Source organism: Balaenoptera physalus, assembly GCF_965194825.1.
Source record: "Balaenoptera physalus genome assembly, chromosome: 1".
Classification (NCBI taxonomy): Eukaryota; Metazoa; Chordata; class Mammalia; order Artiodactyla; family Balaenopteridae; genus Balaenoptera; species Balaenoptera physalus.
In genome coordinates this window covers 24313344-24336240 of record NC_138882.1, presented here as the reverse complement: position 1 = coordinate 24336240, position 22897 = coordinate 24313344, and the positions used below count along the sequence as shown (strand labels likewise).

At 53.0% G+C, this 22897-nt stretch overlaps 2 protein-coding genes across 11 annotated transcripts in view; one reads left to right on the top strand and one right to left on the bottom strand.

The window, feature by feature from the left end:
* TMEM63A (transmembrane protein 63A) overlaps window positions 1-7840 on the top strand; it is a 31178-nt gene extending 23338 nt beyond the window's left edge. For all 8 annotated transcript variants that reach the window (XM_082426603.1, XM_082426607.1, XM_082426602.1 and 5 more), the window contains 9 exons: window positions 653-759; window positions 902-988; window positions 1451-1513; window positions 2470-2632; window positions 3522-3627; window positions 4213-4380; window positions 5106-5221; window positions 5567-5629; window positions 6883-7840. In XM_082426603.1, coding sequence (XP_082282729.1) covers window positions 653-759; window positions 902-988; window positions 1451-1513; window positions 2470-2632; window positions 3522-3627; window positions 4213-4380; window positions 5106-5221; window positions 5567-5629; window positions 6883-7050 — 1041 coding nt within the window. In that variant the 3' untranslated portion in view covers window positions 7051-7840. The remainder of the gene's footprint in view (window positions 1-652; window positions 760-901; window positions 989-1450; window positions 1514-2469; window positions 2633-3521; window positions 3628-4212; window positions 4381-5105; window positions 5222-5566; window positions 5630-6882) is intronic.
* Window positions 7841-8353: 513 nt separating this feature from the next.
* Window positions 8354-22897, bottom strand: part of EPHX1 (epoxide hydrolase 1) — a 40447-nt gene continuing 25903 nt past the window's right edge. For 2 of the 3 annotated variants that reach the window (XM_082427280.1, XM_082427281.1), the window contains exons 4-9: window positions 17472-17699; window positions 16760-16889; window positions 16044-16249; window positions 13533-13641; window positions 9464-9580; window positions 8354-8854 (exon numbers count right to left, since the gene is read on the bottom strand). In XM_082427280.1, coding sequence (XP_082283406.1) covers window positions 8653-8854; window positions 9464-9580; window positions 13533-13641; window positions 16044-16249; window positions 16760-16889; window positions 17472-17699 — 992 coding nt within the window. In that variant the 3' untranslated portion in view covers window positions 8354-8652. The remainder of the gene's footprint in view (window positions 8855-9463; window positions 9581-13532; window positions 13642-16043; window positions 16250-16759; window positions 16890-17471; window positions 17700-22897) is intronic. The other variant, XM_082427282.1, reaches the window with a different exon arrangement.

Genomic DNA, 22897 nt, shown 5'->3' with positions numbered 1-22897 from the left:
AAGAAATCTCTCTATTGCTATGCTCATTTTATCAGAGAAGGTAATAAGCTAATCGAACCATGTAATTGCAGTAACAGGTACAACAGGCACAGATGAGATTGGGAACAAACACGAAGCAGTTCTGGGAAGCTACGACTGGGCCAGTGGGAGCTGAGTGGGCAGGCAGCTGGGGAAGGGCCCTGGCCGTCAGTGCTCTGTCTTCCTTTGGTGTCCATCGTTGGCTATCTATAGGGAATGGAGGAGGTTATCTCTCTGGTCAGTAAGAAAGTGGAGTTCAGTTGTATGCGAAGTTGCATTCTTCGCTCTGAAGAGCTATACAGGGACTTCCCTGGCGGTCCAGTGGTTAAGACTCCGTGCTTCCACTGCAGGGGGCACAGGTTCGATCCCTGGTGGGGCAACTAAGATCCCACATGTCACGTAGTGTGGCCAAAAATTTTTTAACAATAAAAATAAGAAAAATAAAGCACTGTACAAATGTCAGGTGCTGTTATTGTCTGTTCAGCCAACATTATCTACCCTGTACCAGGTACAACGTTGGTTCTAGGGGACAAAAGTGACCAAAATCCCAGAGGTCACTGAGTCACCATGCCAACAGGTCACGGCCCAAGGCCCCCAGGGCTCACAGCTCTCTCTGCTATGGACTGTTTTCTAGGACCCCATCATCAGCCAGTTCTTCCCAACCCTCCTCCTGTGGTCCTTCTCAGCCCTGCTGCCCACCGTCGTTTACTACTCTACGCTGCTGGAGCGTCACTGGACCAAGTGAGTTCCCTGGGGCTCGCCCCTGAGGTGGGTGTCTCTGATGCCCCCTCCCCGCCAGCACGATGGGCATACAGCAGGGCCCTTACTGGGGACGCCCGGTGCATCTGAGGGACTGTGAGGGCTCACCTCTGACTTCCCGCAGGTCAGGCGAAAACCGAATCATGATGACCAAGGTCTACATATTCTTGATCTTCATGGTGCTGATCCTGCCCTCCCTGGGCCTCACCAGGTACATATTACCACCTCCTGCTCTAAATTCAGAACCAGGGTCACGACAGAGGACACTGTCCGCAAGAAAATGCAGATGGTTTGGGAGTCGTTGCAAATTCCTGACAACATTTAAACCTGTCACACTCACTTGGCGTGCAATTGTGCTGGCCCACTGATTCTTCCAGAGGTATGATCTTTCTGCCTTAAAAAAAAAAAAAGCTTGAAAATGAAACTTACCATGGACCTTCCACTTAGGGAGAGGGTCTGATCATGGCTTTGGTTATTTTGAGGAAGGAAGTTTCTGTTAAAGCAGGCCCTGATGAGTTATGGTATAATAAGTAGCATCTTAGAGAACCAGGGTAGATCTTGAGATTTGGCCTTTTTTTAAAAAAAAAGCAGAAAGCAGAAAAAAATGAAAACATATGCAGTGATCACATGGACTGTTGGAAACGAGTTCTTACGGGATTCATTGTTCTTTCAGTTTGGATTTTTTCTTCCGGTGGCTCTTTGATAAAACTTCCTCGGAGGCCTCTATCAGATTGGAGTAAGTATCAGCCACGCTGAGTTTTGGACCCACGTTCCCCAGGGGCTGGGGCTGGGGCTGGGGCTGCAGTCGGGGAGGGTTGTCTGTCCTTCAGGGCCTGTGGACTCCCCGCACCACTACAGGTTCCTGGCGGGGCTGCACCGGGGGAGCTGACCCACTTTGTGCTACAAGTGCAGAAATGTGGTTAATCTTTTAGGTTGAAACTCAATTAGTGGCAATCTCATTCATTCTTTGAAACTTACTTACTGAGAACAGAACCATCTGGGGAGAAGGAACTGCTGGGTCTCAGTGGTGCCGGGGAAGGGGGAAGGACAATAATAATTAACACTGCAACCAGAATGACTGTCTGGTCCGGGATTATTTTCGCTAGGAGAGAGGAGTTGAACGTATTTCTAATGTGTGTCCTTGTTAGTATTTTCAACTTGTACCAAACCCACTTAACAGTAATAGCTGTTATTTAAGAAGATGCTATGGTAAATGCTTGATTCTTTTTTTCATTTAATCTTTAACCAAGCTATGAGTCAGAAATTTGACTATTTCCATTTTACAGATGAGGAGACTGAGGCCCAGACATGCTGAAGAAAAAAAGGCTACCCAGCTAGTTAAGAGACAGAGCTGGGATTCATCCCCAGCCCGTACTGTACTATACTTTAAGTCCTAATGTAGGCCCAGATGTTCAAGATAGACTTTTCCAAAGGACTGTTCACAGGGAAGCCTGGCCGTGCCTATCTGAAAGGATAGAGTGAATTTTCTTAAATGGGTTCTCGCTGGGTAAACTGAGGACTTGGGAGCTGGCAGCCACAGACAGACACACCCATACCCAACCAGCTGGGGTCTAGGTTGACAGTGACTTCCAGATGGCCAAATCCGTGGTCAGTTCTGAGTCCCGTCTCTGCTCAGTCACGGGCCCCTCTCCCTCTCGGGACACTCAGCTCGCACACCCGGTGGTTCCCCAGGTGCGTCTTCCTGCCCGACCAGGGCGCCTTCTTTGTGAACTATGTCATCGCCTCGGCCTTCATTGGCAACGGCATGGAGCTGCTGCGGCTGCCCGGCCTCATCCTCTACACCTTCCGCATGGTCATGGCCAAGACTGCAGCCGACCGCAGGAACATCAAGCAGGTACAGAGGGTGGGGGTGGGCGCTGACTTCGTCCCAGAGCCTCCCCGCCGCCCGCGTTTACCCAGCCTCCTGCTAAGTGCCGGGCACCGTGCGCAGGGCCTCTCACCTGGGCCCAGGGCTGTGGGGAGAGGAGGTGTAAGGAGCCTGGGTGAGGGTGGGCTGGCTACGTCATCCTCCATGCTGACTCTCGGGCTGGAGGAGAGAGTGGGGCTTTTTTATTTTAACTGGGCTGATCACACACACACACACATACACATACATTTCTTTCCCATGGACCTTCATTTGCATAAATTCTTAGATTACTACAGAGGTCAAAGCATTTTGGGCTGGTGGCATTTGTTCCATGACTCTCTAGATTGGGTGTGTGGGGTTCTCTTTTATTCTCCTTTGCCACTGTGGGAACCATAAGAGGAGAAGCCCTGCATCCTGTCATTTAATCCTCAGAGCCCGCTGTGAGATGGGCGCTCCTGGAGCTTGCTTTGCAGACGCACAGACTAAGCCACCGGGAGGTCAAGTGCTTGGCCCAGGACACACGGCTAGAAGGGGCGGAGTGCTGTTGGGTCTGACAGAGTCTGTGGAGGGTCATTCTACAGTCAGATGTACCCGCTCTGCCCTTTGGGGGCTCACAGGCCTGCTGTGTAGACAGGATTAGAACAAGAGAAACACTACGAAAACACGAGTCATTGTGCCTTTCGAGGTCTGGGTGTGAGCCAGGTGAAGCTGGAGGAGGCTTGTGGAGGGACAGAAGGGGCCTTGAGAGGTGAGGGGCGCGGTGAGGCTCCCACTTCCGAAGTCCTCCCGCACTGTGTTCTCCCCGACCGCTTGGAGTGCACGGAGGCGGGTTGGGGTGGGCCAAACCCCTAAGCCCCTCACCACCTCCCGCTCCCAGAACCAGGCCTTCGAGTACGAGTTTGGAGCCATGTACGCGTGGATGCTGTGCGTCTTCACCGTCATCATGGCCTACAGCATCACCTGCCCCATCATCGTGCCGTTCGGTGAGTGGCCCTGGGGCCGGTCCCGGGGCAGGTGGGTGGCTGATTTGGCCGAGCACCCCAGGACAGCCATCAGCAGGGCGTCATGGAGCCCCACAAACAGCGGGCCTCTTGTAGCCACGGGAACCGTAAGCTGCCAAGGAGCCACAGGGGACACCAAGTTTAATCTCACTTCTCATGGATTCCTTCCACGGGCCTTCCTTGAGGGATAAGGGGAGGGGGGCTCAGCGTGGGAGGAAGTTGAGGCCAGGCCTCTGGGTGTAAGATCACCTCTTCCCCCAAAATGGTCCTAGAATTTCAATGTTCCGTGGGGACAGCAGCACGGACGCCTCTACTCCCTGGGTCAGAAAGAGGCTGGGAGGGAGGAAGGGGAGGTGGGGAGAGGAGAGAGGGGGAGAGGTGGACAGGGAGGCGGGGGGAGAGAAGGAGAAGGAAGAAAAACAGTAGGAGCCAGGACATGCACGTGTGCACGTAGACCAGCCGCAGCCCCAGCCCAGCTCCCGGCACAAACAGCCACCTCCGGGAGGAAGGGGGTAGAGTGGCCCCTGCGGCCCAGCCGCTGTCCAGCTCACAGCCCTGGCTCTGCAGGCCTCATCTACATCCTGCTCAAGCACATGGTCGACCGGCACAACCTCTACTTCGCCTACCTCCCGGCAAAGCTGGAGAAGAGAATCCACTTCGCAGCCGTGAACCAGGCCTTGGCTGCTCCCATCCTGTGCCTCTTCTGGCTCTACTTCTTTTTCTTCCTGCGCCTGGGTGAGTGGCCCTTCTGACTAGGGCAGGGGTGGAGGGCAGGAGGCAACACCCAGCCTCCTATTCCCGCATCCACACCAGCCCGTCAAATCCCTTCCTGTTTTAAGAGCATCAACTCGGTGTCCAATCAGAAGGTGGTACCCCAAGGGTGAGGGCTGATTGGGTGCAGCACTGACAGCCCAGTTCCAAGCTATCCTGAGGTCAAGTGTAACCTGGGGAAGGCCAGGGCGATTGCCCCAGACAGCCTTACAGAGAAGATGGTCCCTTTACCAGCTATGAAGGGGCTGAACCAGAGAGGGGGAAGCTAGTCCGCGATGCTCTTTGCGGGTGTGGATGGGCCCAGGTCCTCATGCTTCACAGTGTGGAGGCAGTGGGGACATGCCGGAGGGAAAACTGCCACTCTTGAGAAAAAGGAAGAGGCAGAAGAGATGTGTGACTCTGCTGAGGGCACTGGAGACTGGAGGGAACCGACCCAGCAAGGAGGCTGGCAACTTGCCTTTGACTCGGTGCCCCAGTACCTGAAATCTGACCAGGGATAATGCCAGCTGTTCAGTGGGTCACCCTCTGTGCTCCTGCCTGTGAAGATACCATCCCAGCTGCTGGAGATGGTGGGAGGCGGGGGGTGGGTGATGCCTTCTCTTCATTTCTGGCCTGAGAGAGAAGCCACACACAGTTCCTGCACCAGGGGTGACCTCCCCCCGCCAAGGCTGGCATCCCTTTGTCCCCAGGTCTGAAGGCTCCCCTCACCCTGTTCACCTTCCTGGCGCTTCTGCTCACCATCCTGGTCTGCCTGGGCTACACCTGCTTTGGATGCTTCAAGCACCTCAGCCCTCTGAACTACAAGGTAAAGGGCCCCTCCCCCACTGCTGCCCAGCCAGGGCCTGGGAGGAGAAGATGGTGGCTTCCTTCTCCATCCCTCCTCCACCTCTTCTCATATCAGCAGATCAACAGTCCTCTCCAGATTTTATTTATCCACGGGGAAGGCGTGGGTAGTTGGGTGTGTCGCTTCCCTCCCTGCCCCCTTCCCTGCTCCCTGCCCTGCTCACACCATCCTCTCTTGGGCTGCCGCTGGGAGCTTTGTGCCAGCTGGTACTATTATTCTGGGTGTTAATAGTCTGTTTGTTTAGAGGGTGTTAGTTCAGGAAGATCGGTTTTGTTTATCATCGCAAGTTTTTGCTGTTGTCTGCAGACGGAAGAATCAGCAAGTGACAAAGGAAGTGAGGCAGGGGCCCACGTGCCTTCACCGTTCACAGTAAGTGTGGTTCTCAGCCGCGCATGAGCACCTGCAACGGCCCCGACCAGATGGGCCCTGCAAACCTGATTTGATCCTCTCTTGTTAAGACAGAAGTCCCTTGATCACGTGCCAGGCGGGTCTCTGAATTAACGTCATTTGAGAAGGAATCCCTGGTCCCTCTGGATGTTTTCTCTTGCATGTGCGAAGCCACATCCGTCACCAGAAGATAATTAGTTTTGCCATGATGTATACCCACCTCCCTTGGTTTCAGTTGCCTGCTCACGTTCCTTCTCTGCATATTTAATGCTTGGTGAGCTTGGGCCTTTAGTGAAGCCATATCGCAAGGCCCTGCGGTTTGATGAAGCTTTATCAGAGCATTTCGCCAGCACCTGCCTGTGTGAGGTCCTTTGCTAGGCACCAAGAGGGTGTCACACTAACTCCCCTCTGAATTCAACAAATGAACATTTTACCTGCTATGGAGCGGGGCACAGTGTTAGAAAGACACCAGGACTCCTTTCCTTCCTGGTTCTCCCTGCTTCCGGCCTCCAGGGTCCTGCTTCTAGGGTGGAGTTGGGAAAGGAAGATGGAGCCACAGGCTCCCGGAGCTGTGACCGCCGGCCTGACGGACGGGGCCAGGACAGCGCCGATCTAGATCAGCAGCAGCATTCTTTCCAGTGGCTCCCTCTCAGGTTTCAGGCACTCTTATCAGTGTCTGTCTTTGGACCAGCCCCAGAGACGGTTTCAGGAAGATTCATTACCCAGAGGCACACCTGTGACTATGCCTGCCAGGCAGGGCAGGTGGATGACGCAGATCCCTCATTCTCAGCCTGGTCCAGGGTCGGCAGCTGGAGTCTGGGATTGAGAGGAAACAGAACCTACACAGCGTCGGTCAGCTGCTCAGAAGTCCCACTGACAGCATTCTAAGCCTGCCCTGTGTAGATAGACCTGTTTCCTACATAAAGTGAGAAATTCTTCTAGAATCCAGGGCCAGGAAGAGTTTTGTTTCCTCTGAGAAACTGGTGTGTGTGCTTTCTTCTCTATGACCACGAGAACCCTGTGACTGTGTGTTCTAATTTGCTCTGGCTGTTAGGAAAATCTGCAGTTGGCATATTTTAGGGCCTGATGTCCTAGGTTGATGTTACTTCTTTATGTGTCCGTCATGAGCATTCTGTGTGTCTTCCGACTGGAGGGAGGCGGGGCGGTAGGGGAGGAACGGGATAGGGATTCTCATGCCCACCCCGCCAAGCACTAACACCCCCATTTGTTGGCAGTCCTACGTGCCTCGGATTCTGAACAGCTTGTCCTCGGAGAAAACAGCCCTGTCCCCGCAGCAGCAGCAGACCTACGGTGCCATCCACAACATCAGTGGGACCGTCCCAGGGCAGTGCCTGGATCAGAGCCCCGCGGACAGCGTGGCGGCCGCCTGCCAGGAGGCCTGAGGGCCGGGGAGCTGCCGGGCTGGTCCAGACCCGGGGAGTTGGGAGGGGAAGAGACACAGGTGGAGAAGTGGCTTGACTCCAACCTCAACCAAGTCAGGACTTCTTTCCATCTGTTTTAAGCACAACAGCTCTAAAACGATGGGAGCAGAAAGGGGCTCTGGCCCTTGGCTGAGGCGGAAGTGCGGGACTGCCATCAGGTGGTGGTGTTTTCTAGTCCTAGCAGTGGTAAGGGGAGGATGTGCAGCTCTGGACTCTCCCTTGCTTGCCCGAGGCTCTGTTTATCTCCAAGTCCCCCTTCTGCATAAGTGCCGGGCTCTGTGGCCGGGATGATGCCCCTGATGATTTTCAGCAGGATCGCGTGTTGGCGCTGTGTTCCTCCAACCCGTTAGTGTGGTGACTGTATCAAGTAAGAGGGGGAGGTACCGTGTGGAAGACCTTCTCCCTCTGAGCATGCAGACACTGCCCCCTCCTCCGGGCACACACGCAACTGATAACCAAAGAATCTGCAGCAACTGCAGGCCTGAGATGGGTGCCAGATGATGGTCCAGGTCCATCCCAGCTTCCCCTTCTGGATATCAGGCCCTTCGCGCCCCTGCCCCCGCCCCCCAGGAGTGAGCTGCAGGGAGCAGGACGGGAGCGGGCCAGTGCTGGGCCGCCCCAGGCTCCTCCACATCCCTGCCATGGTTCTGTGTTTTTCTGTCACGTTGCCAGTGACACCGTGGCTGGGTCAGGGTCACCTGCAGCTGGCAGGGACGACGAGGACCACTAATAAAATGCCCATTCAGCCAGACTGGTGAGATGCAGCCTCTTCGGGGCCCAGTGCGTGGGGCTCAGCCTCCAGCCCTTGATTCCATCTGTCTGTTCCCTCCAAAGGGAGCAGCGCTCGGGGCCTCCTTGAAACCAAGGGAGAACTATGGCCACAGAAGGAGGGGCGTAGCCTCTTGCTTTTTCTCTCCCCACGGGATCCCGCGGCTGGGACGCACCTTTGGGCGCTTGCCGGAGAAGCTGCCTCCCTACTGCCAGAGGCACAAGCCGGCGTGATGGGTGCTGGTGGGCAGAGCTGGGAGGCCGCTTCCGTCCCCGCTGAGGCGAGGCGGGCAGGTCCCCGGCAGTCACTTGGCCTCACTGCCTCTGCTCAGAGCTGCCTCGGGCGGGCACCTGGGAGGACAGAGTGGCCTCCCGCTGGCCCCAGCGGCCCCTCCTGCCTCTCCCAGCCGGAGCCCCAGTGCAGACCTGGCAGCTCTGCTGGAAGGGGCACCCCACGTGGGGTTGGGGCTCGACATGTCACTTGTTCCAGCCGCTCTTAGAAGGAAAATCATTTATCATCAAAGCCATGTTGCTTAACAAAGTGTGTGGGGAGTGCGTGTGGAGGGGTGAGCATGGCGTCCCAGCACGGGCAGGGGACGGAAGCAAGCACATTCTTGGGAAAAGGGGCAACTCCACCAACAGAGGACTGGGAAGGGGCCTCCCTGCCAGCCTCACTTCTACTGGGAGCTGGGCTGGGAGACTGGGGGCTTCCGGGGAAAAGGGCGGGTGTCAGGAGGAAGCCTGCCATGCCAGGGCAGGGGCTGCCTGCGAGGTGACAGCCGGTCCCCGCCGGGGTCACTGCCGCTCCAGCAGCCCCACGAACTTGCGGATGTCCTGGGCGAGTAGCTCTGGCTCCTCAAAGGCAGCGAAGTGGCCCCCACGGGGCATGTAGGAATAAGAGATGAGTTTCGGGTACTTGGACTTCACCCACTTTTCTGGGACGTGTACTAACTCACAAGGGAAGGCAGCAAAGCCCGTGGGCACGTGGACCTTTATCCTGGAAGAGACAGAGATCCCACTGAGGGGCAAGCTGTGGCCTGGCCCCCCTCTCCTCCAAAGCAGGGGTTCAGGGGGCTGGGGGTTCAGTTCGCTCACCCACGTGGAGCCATAGAAGGACAGACCCAGGGTTTTAACCACCCACCTCAATTCCAGCCCTCTCTGGGGCCCTCTTTTCTGGAACGGCTGCCCCAGCTGGACAGTGTCACCGAGGTGGGATGGGACAGCCTCTAACTCCCACCTTTGTTCCCCCTTCCCTTTGCTGCTGCCTGAGAGTCTCCCTGTGAGATCTGGAAAGGGCTCCAGGGAAGTCCCAGAGCCATCACTGCCACCCTAGGACAGCCTCCTGGCCCTGGGGGTGCCCCTCGGGATGTCTGGGGGCCAGGCCTGGTGTTCCCTCCGTGAGCTACTTCTAATGACAGGAATTTCTCCCAACACCCCTGACCTTTCAATTGTGTTCTCACCTTACGCTCCCGGCGCGCACCCAAGGCTAGGCTGTACTTTTCCGCATCACACGTCCTCCCTTGAGTCCAAGGCCAGGCCGTCCCCCTGCTCCCTGCCTCGGAGGCACCCTCCTCAGAAGCCCTGCCCCGGGCTCAGCCGGACTCACCCCTCATGCGTATTGTCCAGTCTCAGGTTCTCTTTGTAGAAGCGCTGGGAGGAGGTGATGGTGCCTGTCGTCCAGTAGAGCATCGTGCCCGTCAGCAGATCGTCCAGGGAGAACTTCCTGGGAAAGCAGACCGGAAGGCCCCTCTCAGTGCCAGGGGCAGTTGTATGACAAATAAGAGCTGCCACTTTCAAGCTGTACGCCAGGCGCTATGCCCGCCTGGCTTCCTCCCTCCTCCGGCCTCACTGCCAGCTTGGTGATCTTATCCCCGTGCCACAGGCAGGCCTGGTCCAGGGTCACCAGAACCGTGACGACAGGCAATGCAGAGTGATGACCATGTACACGGCAGGCTGTCATCTTGGGTGGTGTCAGCCAACCCCCTCCCTGATCTACCTAACGGTTCAGGCCAGAAGGGATGAAGCAGGTGAGGTCAACTGAACCCAGAGGCTTTGGCTGGTCACTGCTGGGTAGCCAGGAGGTCTGTGGGTAGGCTGCTGCAAACCCTGTTCAGAGGTGGTGCCCACTCCTGGGACCTCAGTGCAGGCCACCTTCAGACCATCCTCAGGGGCGCCCACCCCTGCCAGGCCCTGAGCAAAACCTGATCTCCAGGCAGGCTTTAGAAGCCCTGATCCTGCCCTAACCGGGCACCAGGAGAAGCAGGGCAGGGTCAGCAGCTCCTGGGGCATTTTTATTCACTAGCCCCCAGCTTGCCTCCCGCCAAACCTGTGCCACCCCAGGAGGGAGCCATGGGGTCCTTCAGAGACCCGCCACACCCGCTCAGCATGGGACACCCCTTTTCTTCTCCAGCCTGGGAACTGCTGAGCAGGTGAACCCCACCCAGACTGCAGAGCCCCACACTCTGGAAGGAAATAATCATTTGGTACCTAATGTTGGAGCACGTGGCCTGTGGACTCTGGAAAGCCCCACTTCCTCCTGGGCCCACCCGGCCCTTGGGCCCTCTCCGTCTCCTGCTGCTGGGCTCCCTCAGCCCGGCCTGCGTCCAGAGGCCCCCGGAGCCCTCCATGGCCTCCCCTCTGCCCACTTCAGCTGCTGCTTTCCACTGGCTGTGCCTCCTGGGCCTCCATCTCCCCACAGCTCCCCAACTCATCTTCCACTCCCCAGCATCTGCCCTTCGGCCCTGGAATAACTGCCCACCGCACCCCAGACCCTCTCGCTCCCCTGACATCACTCACCCCTTCAGTGCCCTCAGCCTGGGGGCCTTCTGCCACCCTGAGCCCACCCGACAGTCCACAGGCGTGAGGGGACTCCAGCGCTACTGACGCCACGCTCTCCAACCTCAGCTGCCACCTCCTCAGAAGGTCCTGACGGCCGTGTGCTCACCCACAGCCTCCCGCCTGCCCTGCCTTCCTCTTTGAGGAAATCCAAGTTCACGGAGCAACAGCTCCCGCCCCCCATACCCTTCCCTGCTTGATTCCAGATTTGGGGCTGAGGAGAGCTGTCGCCCCCTTGTCCTGGGCCCTAAATGCCTCCATCTGCCTCTTCAGGCCCCAACGTCAGTCACCCGCCCCCCCCCAACCCCGAATGCCCTCAGGCCTTGCCCTCCCTCCATACCCCTGTGCCCTCTCTCCCGCCCCTGCACCTCTCCCGTGCCTCCTCACCCTGCACGCCGGAACTGTCCCTGCTGCCCCAGCCTCGCGGGTAGGGCCCTCTCGCTAGGTCTGTCCTCCCAGACTCTCACTTCCGGCCCTTCTGCAGCCAGTAAGGCTCCTCCCAGCATCCCCGGATGCTGCCTGCTGCTCTCTGTCTGAGGAGATCGACCCTGTGGCTCCAGCTACTAATTCGCCAAGAGAACAGTGGAAATAACTCCTTCCAATCCGACCCCTCACCTGAGCTCCAGATCTGTGAGCCCAGTTACCAAGGGGACGCCTCTGCCCGGGCATCCTGCCAGCATCTCCCACTCGGCGTGTCTGTGACGAAAATGAGCTCAGCCTCTCTGTCCCCGCCAAGCCCTGCTGCCCTCACTCCTGCATTCCCACCCCATCCTCGCTGCCTGGATTAAAGAACATTTGCTGCTCCGCCTGCCGGGCTCCTCAGCTGTATGCAGTTAGCTTCGTTGATTCATCAGAAGCCAATTGGCCAAAAATGGTCAGTTTGCTTAATTTACTTGTTTGCTTCAGCTATTTAGATGCAGTTGGTCAATTATATTTTTATCCTTAGGACCACATTTTGCGCCACCAGGGAAGTCCTGAACATCTTTTTAAAGGCAATTTTGATAACAAAATGAAAACCAGTCAATGGAAACTGAACAGTTAAAAGAAGCATTTAAACTTGTGAACTGGGACTTCCCTGGTGGCGCAGTGGTTAAGAATCCACCTACCAATGCAGGGGACATGGGTTCGAGCCCTGCTCCGGGAAGGCCCCACATGCCTCGGAGCAACTAAGCCCGTGCGCCACAACTACTGAGCCTGCGCTCTAGAGCCCGCGTGCCACAACTACTGAGCCCACGCGCCACAACTACTGAAGCCCGTGCGCCTAGAGCATGTGCTCCACAACAAGAGAAGCCACCTCAATGAGAAGCCTGTGCACCGCAACGAAGAGTAGCCCCCGCTCACCACAACTAGAGAAAGCCTGTGTGCAGCAACGAAGACCAAGCGCAGCCAAAAATAAATATATAAATTTTAAAAAATAAATAAATAAACGGGTGAACTGGCTTTTGGCAAGTTGGCCAAGTGCTTCCATCTCCCCTACAGCTCTGACCACAGCTTGAAAACTACCACAGCAACCAGTTCCACCCTCCTGCAAAAAGATCTGTGTCCCTTATAGAACACAGATCTGATCTTGTCTGTCCCCTGCTCAAAGCTTTGGTGCTCCTGGTATGCAGCCGAGCAGGAGCTGAAGGGGGAAGCCCGTGGGCGGTCTGGCCGGCCTCACATCTGGCTCCAGGTACTTGTGTGCAAGGAGCAGGGCCGGACCCCTCGCCAAGGTGCTCCCGGTGGCACTCCATTGACCTTTGGGTGCTGCCCAGTGTGGGGCGGGGGAGACAGATCCCAGGGTGAGGCTCTTGGAGGACCCGCCTATAGGAATGAGTTTGTGGTCTGGCTCCACTGTACCTGCGCCAGCCTCGGGACAAGTTACCCCTTCCAAGTAAACCATGCATTTTAATCACTCCAACCTTTGCTTCTGCTCTTTTCTCTTTGCCTAAATTCCCTTCTTCTCCCTTTCCACCTGGCAAACTCCTACTCATCCTTTACGGCCCAGATCAAATAGATTCTCCCAGTCATTTCCCCTCCCTGTCCCTTAAACAAAGTGAATCCTCCTTTCTCTGTGCCCCACAGTCCTCGGCATGTATCTTTAGAGCTCATTTCATCAGACAAATATTTATTGAGCACCAACTATATGCCCAGTGCTGTTCCAGGTGCTGGGGCTAGGGCATGGCTTAGACAAAGTCCCTACTTCCAGGGCCAGATCCATTCACTCTTTTCCACATCTCAGCACTGTATCTGGCACTCTCTGTGTCTCTGAAGGAATAACAAAAGGGATGGGCCCTGGAGAAGGTGGGTCAAGACCAACCTTGATGAAGCTTAAGTCAGACCAGGGACCCAGGAGTCTTGCGCTGTCGAGGCTGCAGCCTCCAAGGCTTCAGGAGACAGGACGGCCTCCCCACTCTTTCTGCAGCCACCCTGCAGGACCGGCTTCCACAGAGCATGCATTCCTTCGGGCATGAGGCCCGGCTCTTCCGGGGTTCAGGGGGGAGGGGCCGTGAGCTGCTCCCACGTCTTGGCCAAAAAGAGGCTCTTGCCGCCCTCTGGACGCCCCGGTCCCAGGAGGAGGATGCTTAGCGAGCGGAACAGTCTTGAGCCCTGCATCCTATTCTTGAGCCCTGCATCCTATTCTTGACCCCTCCACTGTGAGGCTAGACCTTTCTAGGCCTCAGCTTCCTCCTCCAAAGATCAGGGTTAGGCTGGCCACAGGGTGAGGATTTGTGGGACATCCAGCAGCAGATGGAACTTGCTGACCATCCCGCCCAGATAAAGCAAGCAGAGGTGAAGATGGCGAGGAGGGAGGTGGGTGAGGAAGGTGGTGCCAGCAGCAGGGGTGGATGGGGTCTCACCTCTCCAGGCCTCCATCCTCCAGGTCTCGGAACTCTGGATTGGTCCAGGTAGAAAACTTCTCCAGAATATAGGCAGCCAGTCCCACGGGAGAGTCATTCAGAGCACAGCCTGACATGGAAAGAAGCAAGCGAGCGACTCAGGCCTGGGGCCAGGGAGCTGGCCAGCAGGACAGAGGTGTGGTGCTGGGCCCACAGAGCGGCACCGTGGGCAGGAAGCCCGCATCAGAGCCCAGCTCTGCCCTAACTCTCGGGGTGCTCCTGCACCTCACTTCCTTGGCCCTTGGCCTTGGAATCCTTAATGACAAAAGGGGTAACACCTCTCCCACTACCTCCTAGGGATCCATACGCTACATGGGCAGCTTCCTTCAAACCGAACAGGCTACAACTCCAGGTTTTGTAGGATCCAAATGAGAAATATATATGAATGCTATTTTTTAAAAGTGGGGTTTTTTTGGTTTCTATTCTATGATTACTGAAGAATTAGAAACAACCTACAAGTCCAAAATAGGGAATCAGTTACAGATAATATTGATCCACTCATAAGCTCAAAGACTGAGCAAGCATTAAAAATGGCATGGATGGATCTCACAAACAAAACATTCATCAAAAGAAGCCAGACTCAAAAGAGCACCTATTTGAGGGTTCCAATGCATATAAAGTATAAAAACAGGCAAAAGCAATCTATCTGTCAGAGTTCAGGAGGGTGGCTGCCCTGGGCGTGGTGGGTAGTGCCCAGAAGAGGGTACAGGTGGCTTCTGGGCTGGGGGGTCATGCTTTGTTTCTTGAGTGCGTGCTGGTTATATGGACAGATCCCATTTGCGAAAATTCATCAACCAAAATGTTAGCAAGTTCTTCTGCAGGTCTGGGAGAGGAGAGGTAGGGAAGGACGAGAGGTTTCAGGCGATTGTCTTTTCTGTTTTGTGCTTTTTTGCATCTTTCAATTTTTTGACAATGAATATGGATTACTTTTATAATCAGAGGAAAAAAACCGGTTTTATAAAACACTGTTACTATTATCATGAGCTGCCTAACGTGTGTGAGCATGAGACTGTCATGGAAACTCTAAAAGACTTGGAAATGGGCAAAACAATTTCCGGGTGTCTTCTGAGTGGGATTCAGGGAGTTTCTAGTGGACCCTTCTGGGGTCATGTGATTGTCAAGGGGGCCCCTCTTCCCTTGTCTTAGAGATATTTTACAGCTCTGTAAATTGTTGAAAACTAATAGGAATGCAAATGATTCTTGTTCACAGAGAAGCAAAGTAGATCCTAAAGGTTCTCATCACATGGTAAAAAACATTATTTTTTTCTTTTTTTTGTATCTATGAGATGTTGGATGTTAACTAAACTTATCGTGCTAATCATTTTGCAACAGATGTAAGTCAAGTCATGATGCTGTACACCTTAAATGTATACAGTGCTGTATGTCAGTTATATCTCAAAAAAACTAAAAGAAAAATAAATTTGTCCAGTGGAGATTTACTTGAGTTTTACCCTGTGGATTTTGACAAGTTTTGCATCTATTAGCAAATTTACTTTAGTGTTCCCAATTGCCTTCAACTGTTCTGTTTTACATTTTACTAGTTCCTTTATTAATTAATGAGTTAAATAAAATCTTTGACACGTGTTCATTTTTTATTTGTATGATTTTATCTTTTTAAATATTTTGGGGGTTTTTATTTATATTTGTAAATTACTTTATTGACAAAATATATGGTATACCCCCCCCACACACAAAGTATAGCTGTGTGATTAATATCTTTAAAAAAATATTATTCCGGGCTTCCCTGGTGGCGCAGCAGTTGAGAATCTGCCTGCCAATGCAGGGGACACGGGTTCGAGCCCTGGTCTGGGAAGATCCCACATGCCACGGAGCAACTAGGCCCGTGAGCCACAACTACTGAGCCTGCGCGTCTGGAGCCTGTGCTCCGCAACAAGAGAGGCCCCCCGCTTGCCGCAACTAGAGAAAGCCCTGACACAGAAACAAAGACCCAACACAGCCAAAACTAAATAAATAAATTAATTAAAAAAAACAAAAAACAAAAAAAAATATTATTCCTTAACAGGGCCCTGATGGCAGAAACGGTTGCTGCGCCCTCCTCACTGTCTTGGGGACACTCCCCCCAGGCCCTGGGGCACCCTCCTGCCCCCAAAGCCCCAGAGCTGATGAGCCCTAGGCTTCGTCCTCTCCCCATCCCTGTCCATCCCTCTGCTTCTCACTGTAGGACTTGGGCTCAGGGGTGGAGGGACCAGGGGTCAAAGCCAACAGGAACACTGATGCCGCTCAGTGGAGTTGTTTGGGAATTTTATGACCACGCACCACTCACGTCTGTGGAGAAATGCCGTGTAAGGGTGGAAGGAGCTCTGAGTCTCTCACAAGAGGTTTTCACCCCGTGAACCGTGTTCCTGGGGTGGGTGAGGCTTCCCCCCGGTTGGGAGCCTCGCTGAATGGAATGGATGTAAGCCCACCCCACCCGAACCACTGAGCCAGGCTTTCTTCCGCCTGCGCACTCACCTACGGTGTCCGGCTTGGTGCTCTGGATGTGCATGTAGCCGGTCTCCCTCACTAAGTTGAAGAAGATCTTCTTCAAGGGGGACATCAGCTCCATATCCCTCTTGGTGTAGCCAAAAAGCCTCCCAAAACGCCATCCCAGGAGAAGGGTCAGGGTGTAGAAATTTCTTAAAATGAATGCCATGTTCAAGTGCAGGCCTTTCACGTGGCTGAGGGCAGAGAAGGGCCAGGGGAGGCTGGGTGGCATCAAGGATGGGGAAGCGACAGGGGAGGAGGTGGAGGAGGAAGAGGCCACAGGGCTGAGGAGCACAGGGCCAGCCCTCTTCGGCATCTGCCTCCCGGGGTGACCACATGAGGTGGAGAAGCAGGTCCCGGTCAGGCCTCTCCCAGGACTTGGTCCATCAGAAAGGTCTACTCCCTGACTTTCCCCTCCTCTAACTGGCCCTCTGCCTGGGAACCTGGCCCAGAGTCAGCAATCCTGTGTGACACCAAGTGGAGGGAAGATCCACGTGGAAGTGCCCCAGGCAGAGCTGAATGACAAGCTCCCTTGTCTCCCCTGGGCCCACACATATCCTGCCTGTGTGGCCCCTGCTCCGAGGCTCAGACACTACGTCCAGGCAGGGCCTGGCGTGCATAACCCGCCTCCCTGCACATCCACCTCACATGGGCTGTGCACACACACCTGCACACGTACACACACACCTGACAGCCCCCCTCACCTGGGCACCAGCTGGGCCATGTTGGTGCAGATCAGGGCTCCCCAGTCCCCGCCTTGAACATAGAATTGCTGGAAGCCCAGCCGCAGCATCAGCTTATAAAAGATCCTGGCAGTGGCCACTGAGTTGAAGCCTGGTTGTAAAGGGGAAAGAAGAACCATGCAGAGGTCACGCCTTGGGTCCTCCCAGGTCCTCTGAGGTTCCTCATACCCCCTCGCCCCAGGCTGAGGGGAGAGCAGCTCACAGGGGGTGAGAAGGACTCCTGCAGCCCAAGGGTGGGGTGCCCAGTGCCCAGAAGGCAGTGCTCCTGGTGCTGGCCTTGGTGCAGGAGACGCTGAGGGCGTGTGATGGGCTCAGGCCGGTCCTGCTGAGCGTCCGTGGGCCCACACTGTGTGTGGGGCTTAGTCGGCCTTGCTGGCCCAGAACAGTGCAGGGCCCAGACGTGGACCTGCCCTTAGTGGGCAGCTCCTGAGGACACGAGAGTCCAGGCCCTGAGCCAGCTCTGGACAGTCGTGACTCTGCCCGGTCCCCCGCCTGCCACGCCCCTCACATCTTGAGAAGATGCACTGGCCCTTTGGCAATAAAATCGCCCCCATTGCTTCTCTTCCCTCTGGTCTCAGACCCCTCCTTCCTCAGCCTCCTTAGGCTCTGAAGGAAGCTGTCCCAGCCGAGTCCCCACCCCTGGGGCAGTGACACAGCCTGCAGCAGCCCGTACCCTTCTTGGAGGGTGCCTCTGAGAAGCCATAGCCAGGAATGGACGGACAGACGACTTCGAAAGCAAGCTCATTGCTCAGGCCATGCTTCTCGGGGTCCGTCAGGAGCGGGACGATCTTATAAAACTCGTAGAAGGACCCAGGCCAGCCATGCACCATCAGCAAGGGCTTTGGGGTCTGGCCGGAGGGCAGCTGGGGGGGCTTCACGTGGATGAAGTGGATGTCCAGCCCTAGGGAGACAGAGCACAGGTAGGGTCAGGGGGAGAGGGCCCTGAGGCTGTGGAGGCCACAGTCCCAGCTCTCAGGGTAGCCAATCAGGCTCTGCGCCGCCAGAGCAGGGCTGCCATCCTCGGCGCCCCCATGGTATTGACTACGGTCACCACCGCTAGTGCTGGCTGAGTGCTTACACGGAGCTCCAGATACCCGGGTAGCTCGCTCGGCCTCACGGCCGCCTGCAGCAACCTGCCTTTCACGTGAGAACGTGAGCTCTGTCTGTAAGGCCCGGGGCAAGGCTGCTCACGCACGGCTGGATTCCCAGAGGCCAGAATAGGTCCTGGCTCATGGCAGCACTCAATGAATACTTGTTTAATAATTTACAAATTGCGGGGGGGAAAAGCCCTATATATCCAGCAGTAGAGAATGAAATAGATTATGTCTTAACAGTATACTGTAATATGACACAGTCATCTAAAATGACTTCCCTGGCGGTCAGGACTCTCCGGGCGGTCCAGTGCTTAGGACTCCGTGCTTCCACTGCAGGGGGCACAAGTTCAATCCCTGGTCGGGGAACTAAGATTCCACATGCCGGGCGGTGCAGCCAAAAAGTAAATAAATAAAATAAAATGACAGTGTCGACGTGTATTGAACATGGAAATCAGTTCCTTACACATTGTTAAGTGGTAAAAGCAAACTACCAAGCCATATCCATTGTATGACCCAATTTTTGTAAACAGTCATATGTATGCATATGTTTACACGGTGTGCATAGGAATTTTAAAGTCTGAAGAGATAAACTACAAGAATATAAGAAGTAGTCCTCTCTGAGCAATAGAATTTCAAGTAAATTATTGTCTTTTTTGTGTTATATGAACTTCTAAATTTTTCTACAATGGACATATGCATAACTTTTTTTTTAAGTGGAGAAAATTTTTCTAAGGTAGAGTGCTGGGCACTGGGACATCATCCTGGCCAAGGGCAGGTGAATGGATTCCAGGCCCCACTAGAGTCCCTTTGATAGCAGCCCCTTCCCAGGCAAGTGGCCTGGATTGCGCCTGGGTGTTCACGGCAAACACAGCCAGGGCTGCTGGCACACCTGGAACCCTCCACCATGAGGGCTGCACCGATAGCAAGGTCTGTTGTTTATTCATTATACAAATCATACATGTTTTCTATAGAAAACAGGAAACAAAGGTAAATCAAAAGGGGGGAAAAATCACATTGTAATCCCATGATCTGAAGAGAACATTGTGTTGTCTGTCCAACATTTTGCATCAAATTTTTTTGGGGAACAATTTTATATTTATAGAAAAATAGTGAAGCTAATACAGGAAGTTCCCATATACCACCACTCAGTTTCCCCTACTATTAACATCTCACGTTAGGATGGTACATTTGTTACAATGCATGAACCAGTACTGATACATTAATAACTAAAGTCCATACTTTAAATATTCAGATTTCCTTAGTTTTTTTTTTTTTAAGTTTTAATTTTTTAAATTTTATGGTGGTAAGAACATCTAACATGAGACCTACTGTCTTCACAAAGTTTTAAGTGTACAGTACAGTATCGTTATCTACAGGCGCAATGTCCTTCGGCGCATCCTTAGAACTTACTCATCTCGTGTAACTGAAACTTTGTACCCAGTAATTAGCAACTCTTCAGTTCCCCCATCTCCCAGACCCTGGCAACCACCATTCTACTCTCTTTGACAATTTTAGATACCTCATATGAGTGGAATCATGCAGTATTTGTCCTTCGGTGATTGGCTTATAACACTTAGTATAATGTTTTCAAAGTTCATCCATGTTGTCACATATTGCAGGATTTCCTTCTTTTTAAAGGCTGAATAATATTGGTACATACAAACAGTGGAATATTACTCAGATTTCCTTAGTTTTTTACCCAATGTCCTTTTTCTATTCCAGGATCCCATCCAGGACACCACATGACATTTCTCTGTCATGTCTCCTTAGGCTCCTCTTTGGCTGTGACAGTTCAGACTTTTTTTAAAAAGAGAGAACATAAATTTCTTTTAACAGAAATAGAACCCTACATACATTCTGTTTTGGAACCTCATTTTTTTCACTTAACAATATATCCTGGGTGTCCTTCTATGCTGCTAAATTTACTCCTAAAGTTTGTTTTAGTAGGTAATTTTATCTCCTTTGGAACACAGAGCATGATGTGAGATTATTTATTTTTGATTCGAATTCTATCACTCACGTTATCATTTGAGTTTAAAGTTAGAAAAAACACACATATACATCCATTCTTGTGTATGCATGGGCTATCCCTGGAAGCGTATGTTTTTGGTTTTTTTCTAATAAATTTATTTATTTATTTATTTTTTATTTATTTATTTTTGGCTGCGTTGGGTCTTCGTTGCTGCACGCAGGCTTTCTCTAGTCACGGTGAGCGGGGGCTACTCTTCATCGTGGTGCACGGGCTTTCATTGCGGTGGCTTCTCTTGTTGCAGAGCATGGGCTCTAGGCGTGTGGGATTCAGTAGTTGTGGCACGTGGGCTCTGTAGTTGCGGCTCACGGGCTTTAGAACGCAGGCTCAGTAGTTGTGGCGCCCGGGCTTAGTTGCTCCGCGGCATGTGGGATCTTCCCGGACCAGGGCTCGAACTCGTGTCCCCTGCACTGGCAGGTGGATGCTTAACCACTGCACCACCAGGGAAACCCCTGGAAGCGTATGTTTAACAGAAGCAGACACTGTCCCTGGGGAGGGACAAGAGGGAGACTTCCTTTTCGCTCTGTCTCCTTCTGTACTTTTTGAATTTTAAATACGTAAACTTTTAAAATTAAAAAAAATGTTAAAATATGCCCCATGGGCCCCCCTTCCCTTTGGGGAGGAAACGCTCTCTCGGTTGCCCTACATGGTACCGGTAGGTTCTCTGTGCCCAGGCTGCTGGGTCAGAATCGAGAAGCCAAACTGGGCTCAGAGGGCAGCACTGGGCCTGGCCATGGGGTGAGGGGAGGCGGTGGTCACAGCCTAGGGCCTGAGCTGAAACCGTGGCCACAGGTGAAGGAAGAACAGACAGGCTGGGAGGCTGGAGAGCTGGGTTCTGGCCCTGAACCTCCACTTCCCTGTGACTCGGGCAACTCCTCCCTCCCGTCTGGAGGTGATGGGCTGCATTCCCCAGAGGCCTCTAAAGCCCCTGAATGTCTCAGACTCTCTGAGAACAGAGACTGATCTGTGGCAGGAGGCCCAGGACATGGGCTGGAGTCAGAAGCTCATCACAGAACAAGGAAGTGGCAGGAACAGGGAGGCCGAATAAGGAGGCTAGCGGGGATGAGGACAGAACATCGGGGAGGGGTCAGAGGTTGAGCCTTCAGCAGCCTGGAGCACAGGGGTCAGTGCAGAGACAGAAAGGACCCCGAAAAGGTCCAAAAGTGAGGGAGGAGGATGGCAGCAGAGAGAGTGATGAGGCAGCCTTCTTGGGCCAAGAAGGCTTTTCCCTGGGCTGGGGAGCCAGGAAAAGAGACACGCTGAAGGCGTGCTGGGCCCAGGGCTGGGAGGTGGCCAGCTCAGCACTGTGGCGGGGGGGCAGACGGCATGTGAAGCCGGGTCCAGCAGGAGGACCCACACTGCAGGGCCCAGGGCCAAGGCCAAGCTGCAGGCCTAGGGAAGTGACTGAACTGCACACGGGTTCAGTCACAGTGGGCTGCTTCCGTGATAAACTCCACGCAAGAAACTACCCCCTTTGCAGCACTTGTACCCTGAGAAGGTTTTGTGCTATAAACACTTGATATCCTGTGATGTTGTGAGGAACCCTGAGACGTCCAGTGGGGTAAGGCTTTCTCAAGCTTGCAAGCCTCCAGGAAGGAAACAGCCCTTTAGTGCCTCTTGCCTCTGGGTTTTGGAACATGCTGTTCCCTCCTCTGGACAACCTTCCCCACACACCTGGCAAACTCCCATCCATCCTTTAAGTTTCAGCCTAGATGCCACCTCCTCCAGGAAGCCTTCCCTTATACTCCCAGGTGGCATGTGGGGCTCACAAAGTTCCCGGAGCCTCCTCCCTCGTAGCACCCCTTACCACATGCTATAATCACCCCTAAGAGCCTGTGAGCTGGGAAGGCAGGGACCTTGTCTTCTCTGACTGTGTGTCACAAGCAGAATGCTTGGGTACAGGAGGTGCCCTGTCAATATCTGCCGGATGGACATTGAAGAGCTGGGGTAACCGAAGGAGCTGAGTCAAACCCAAGGGAGCCAGGCATCTGGCACCAGGGATCCAAAAGGCAACCTTTGTAAATTACATACAAGGACCTGTAGGTACTTTGGCTTAGATAAAATGGTTTAGATCCTCTTGTTAGGCTCACGACAGAAGGTATCAAAGTCCTCTAAAGTGCACAGCAACAACTGGTTTATATTTAGAATTATTCTCCTACTTATTGAAGTTACAGATTTAAAAATTATTCTTCAACTTACTAAAGTTACAAATTTCAAATTTAAAGCTCTTCATTAAGCATTTGAGTTCAACTTAAAAATATTATTCTATATAGTTCTTAATCTAGCAAATGTTGACAGTCATTCTCCAGGAACATTTGATTAATGGGGCTGCATGTCTATACTTGCTTTATGACACTCCCTTAAACACTGTATAATTTCAATTTCCTTTATAAGAACTTTACTTGATTTGACTAACCAGTATATCTTCCACAAACTTTAAGTAACTCTTAGAATTTTAATAAATTAAATTTATAAATATGGTGAGGCTTAAATCTTCCAATATTGCATATAAACTCAGGAAGATTTTCATATAAAATCACAGGTCTAAATCCATGACTCAATTACCCACTTTAAATTAGTACTGAAAAGTCGTATCTGTTACTTGCAAAGGCCAAAATTCTCTTAAACATTACAAATATCTAAAATTCCAAACATGCACAATTTCTTCAACATGAAAAATTATTGGTAGAGCAACCCACAGAATGGGAGAAAATATTTTCAAATCACATTATCTCATAGGGGATTAATATCCAGAATATATAGAGAACTCCTAAAACTCAACAACAACAACAAAAAACAAACAACTCAATTCAAAAATGAACAAAGGACTTGAGTAGACATTTCTCCAAAGAAGAAATACAAATGGCCAACAAGCACATGAAAAAGTGCTCAACGTCATTAATAATTAGAGAAATGTAAATCAAAACCACAATGAGATACTACCACTTCACACCCATTAGGATGGCTATTACAAAA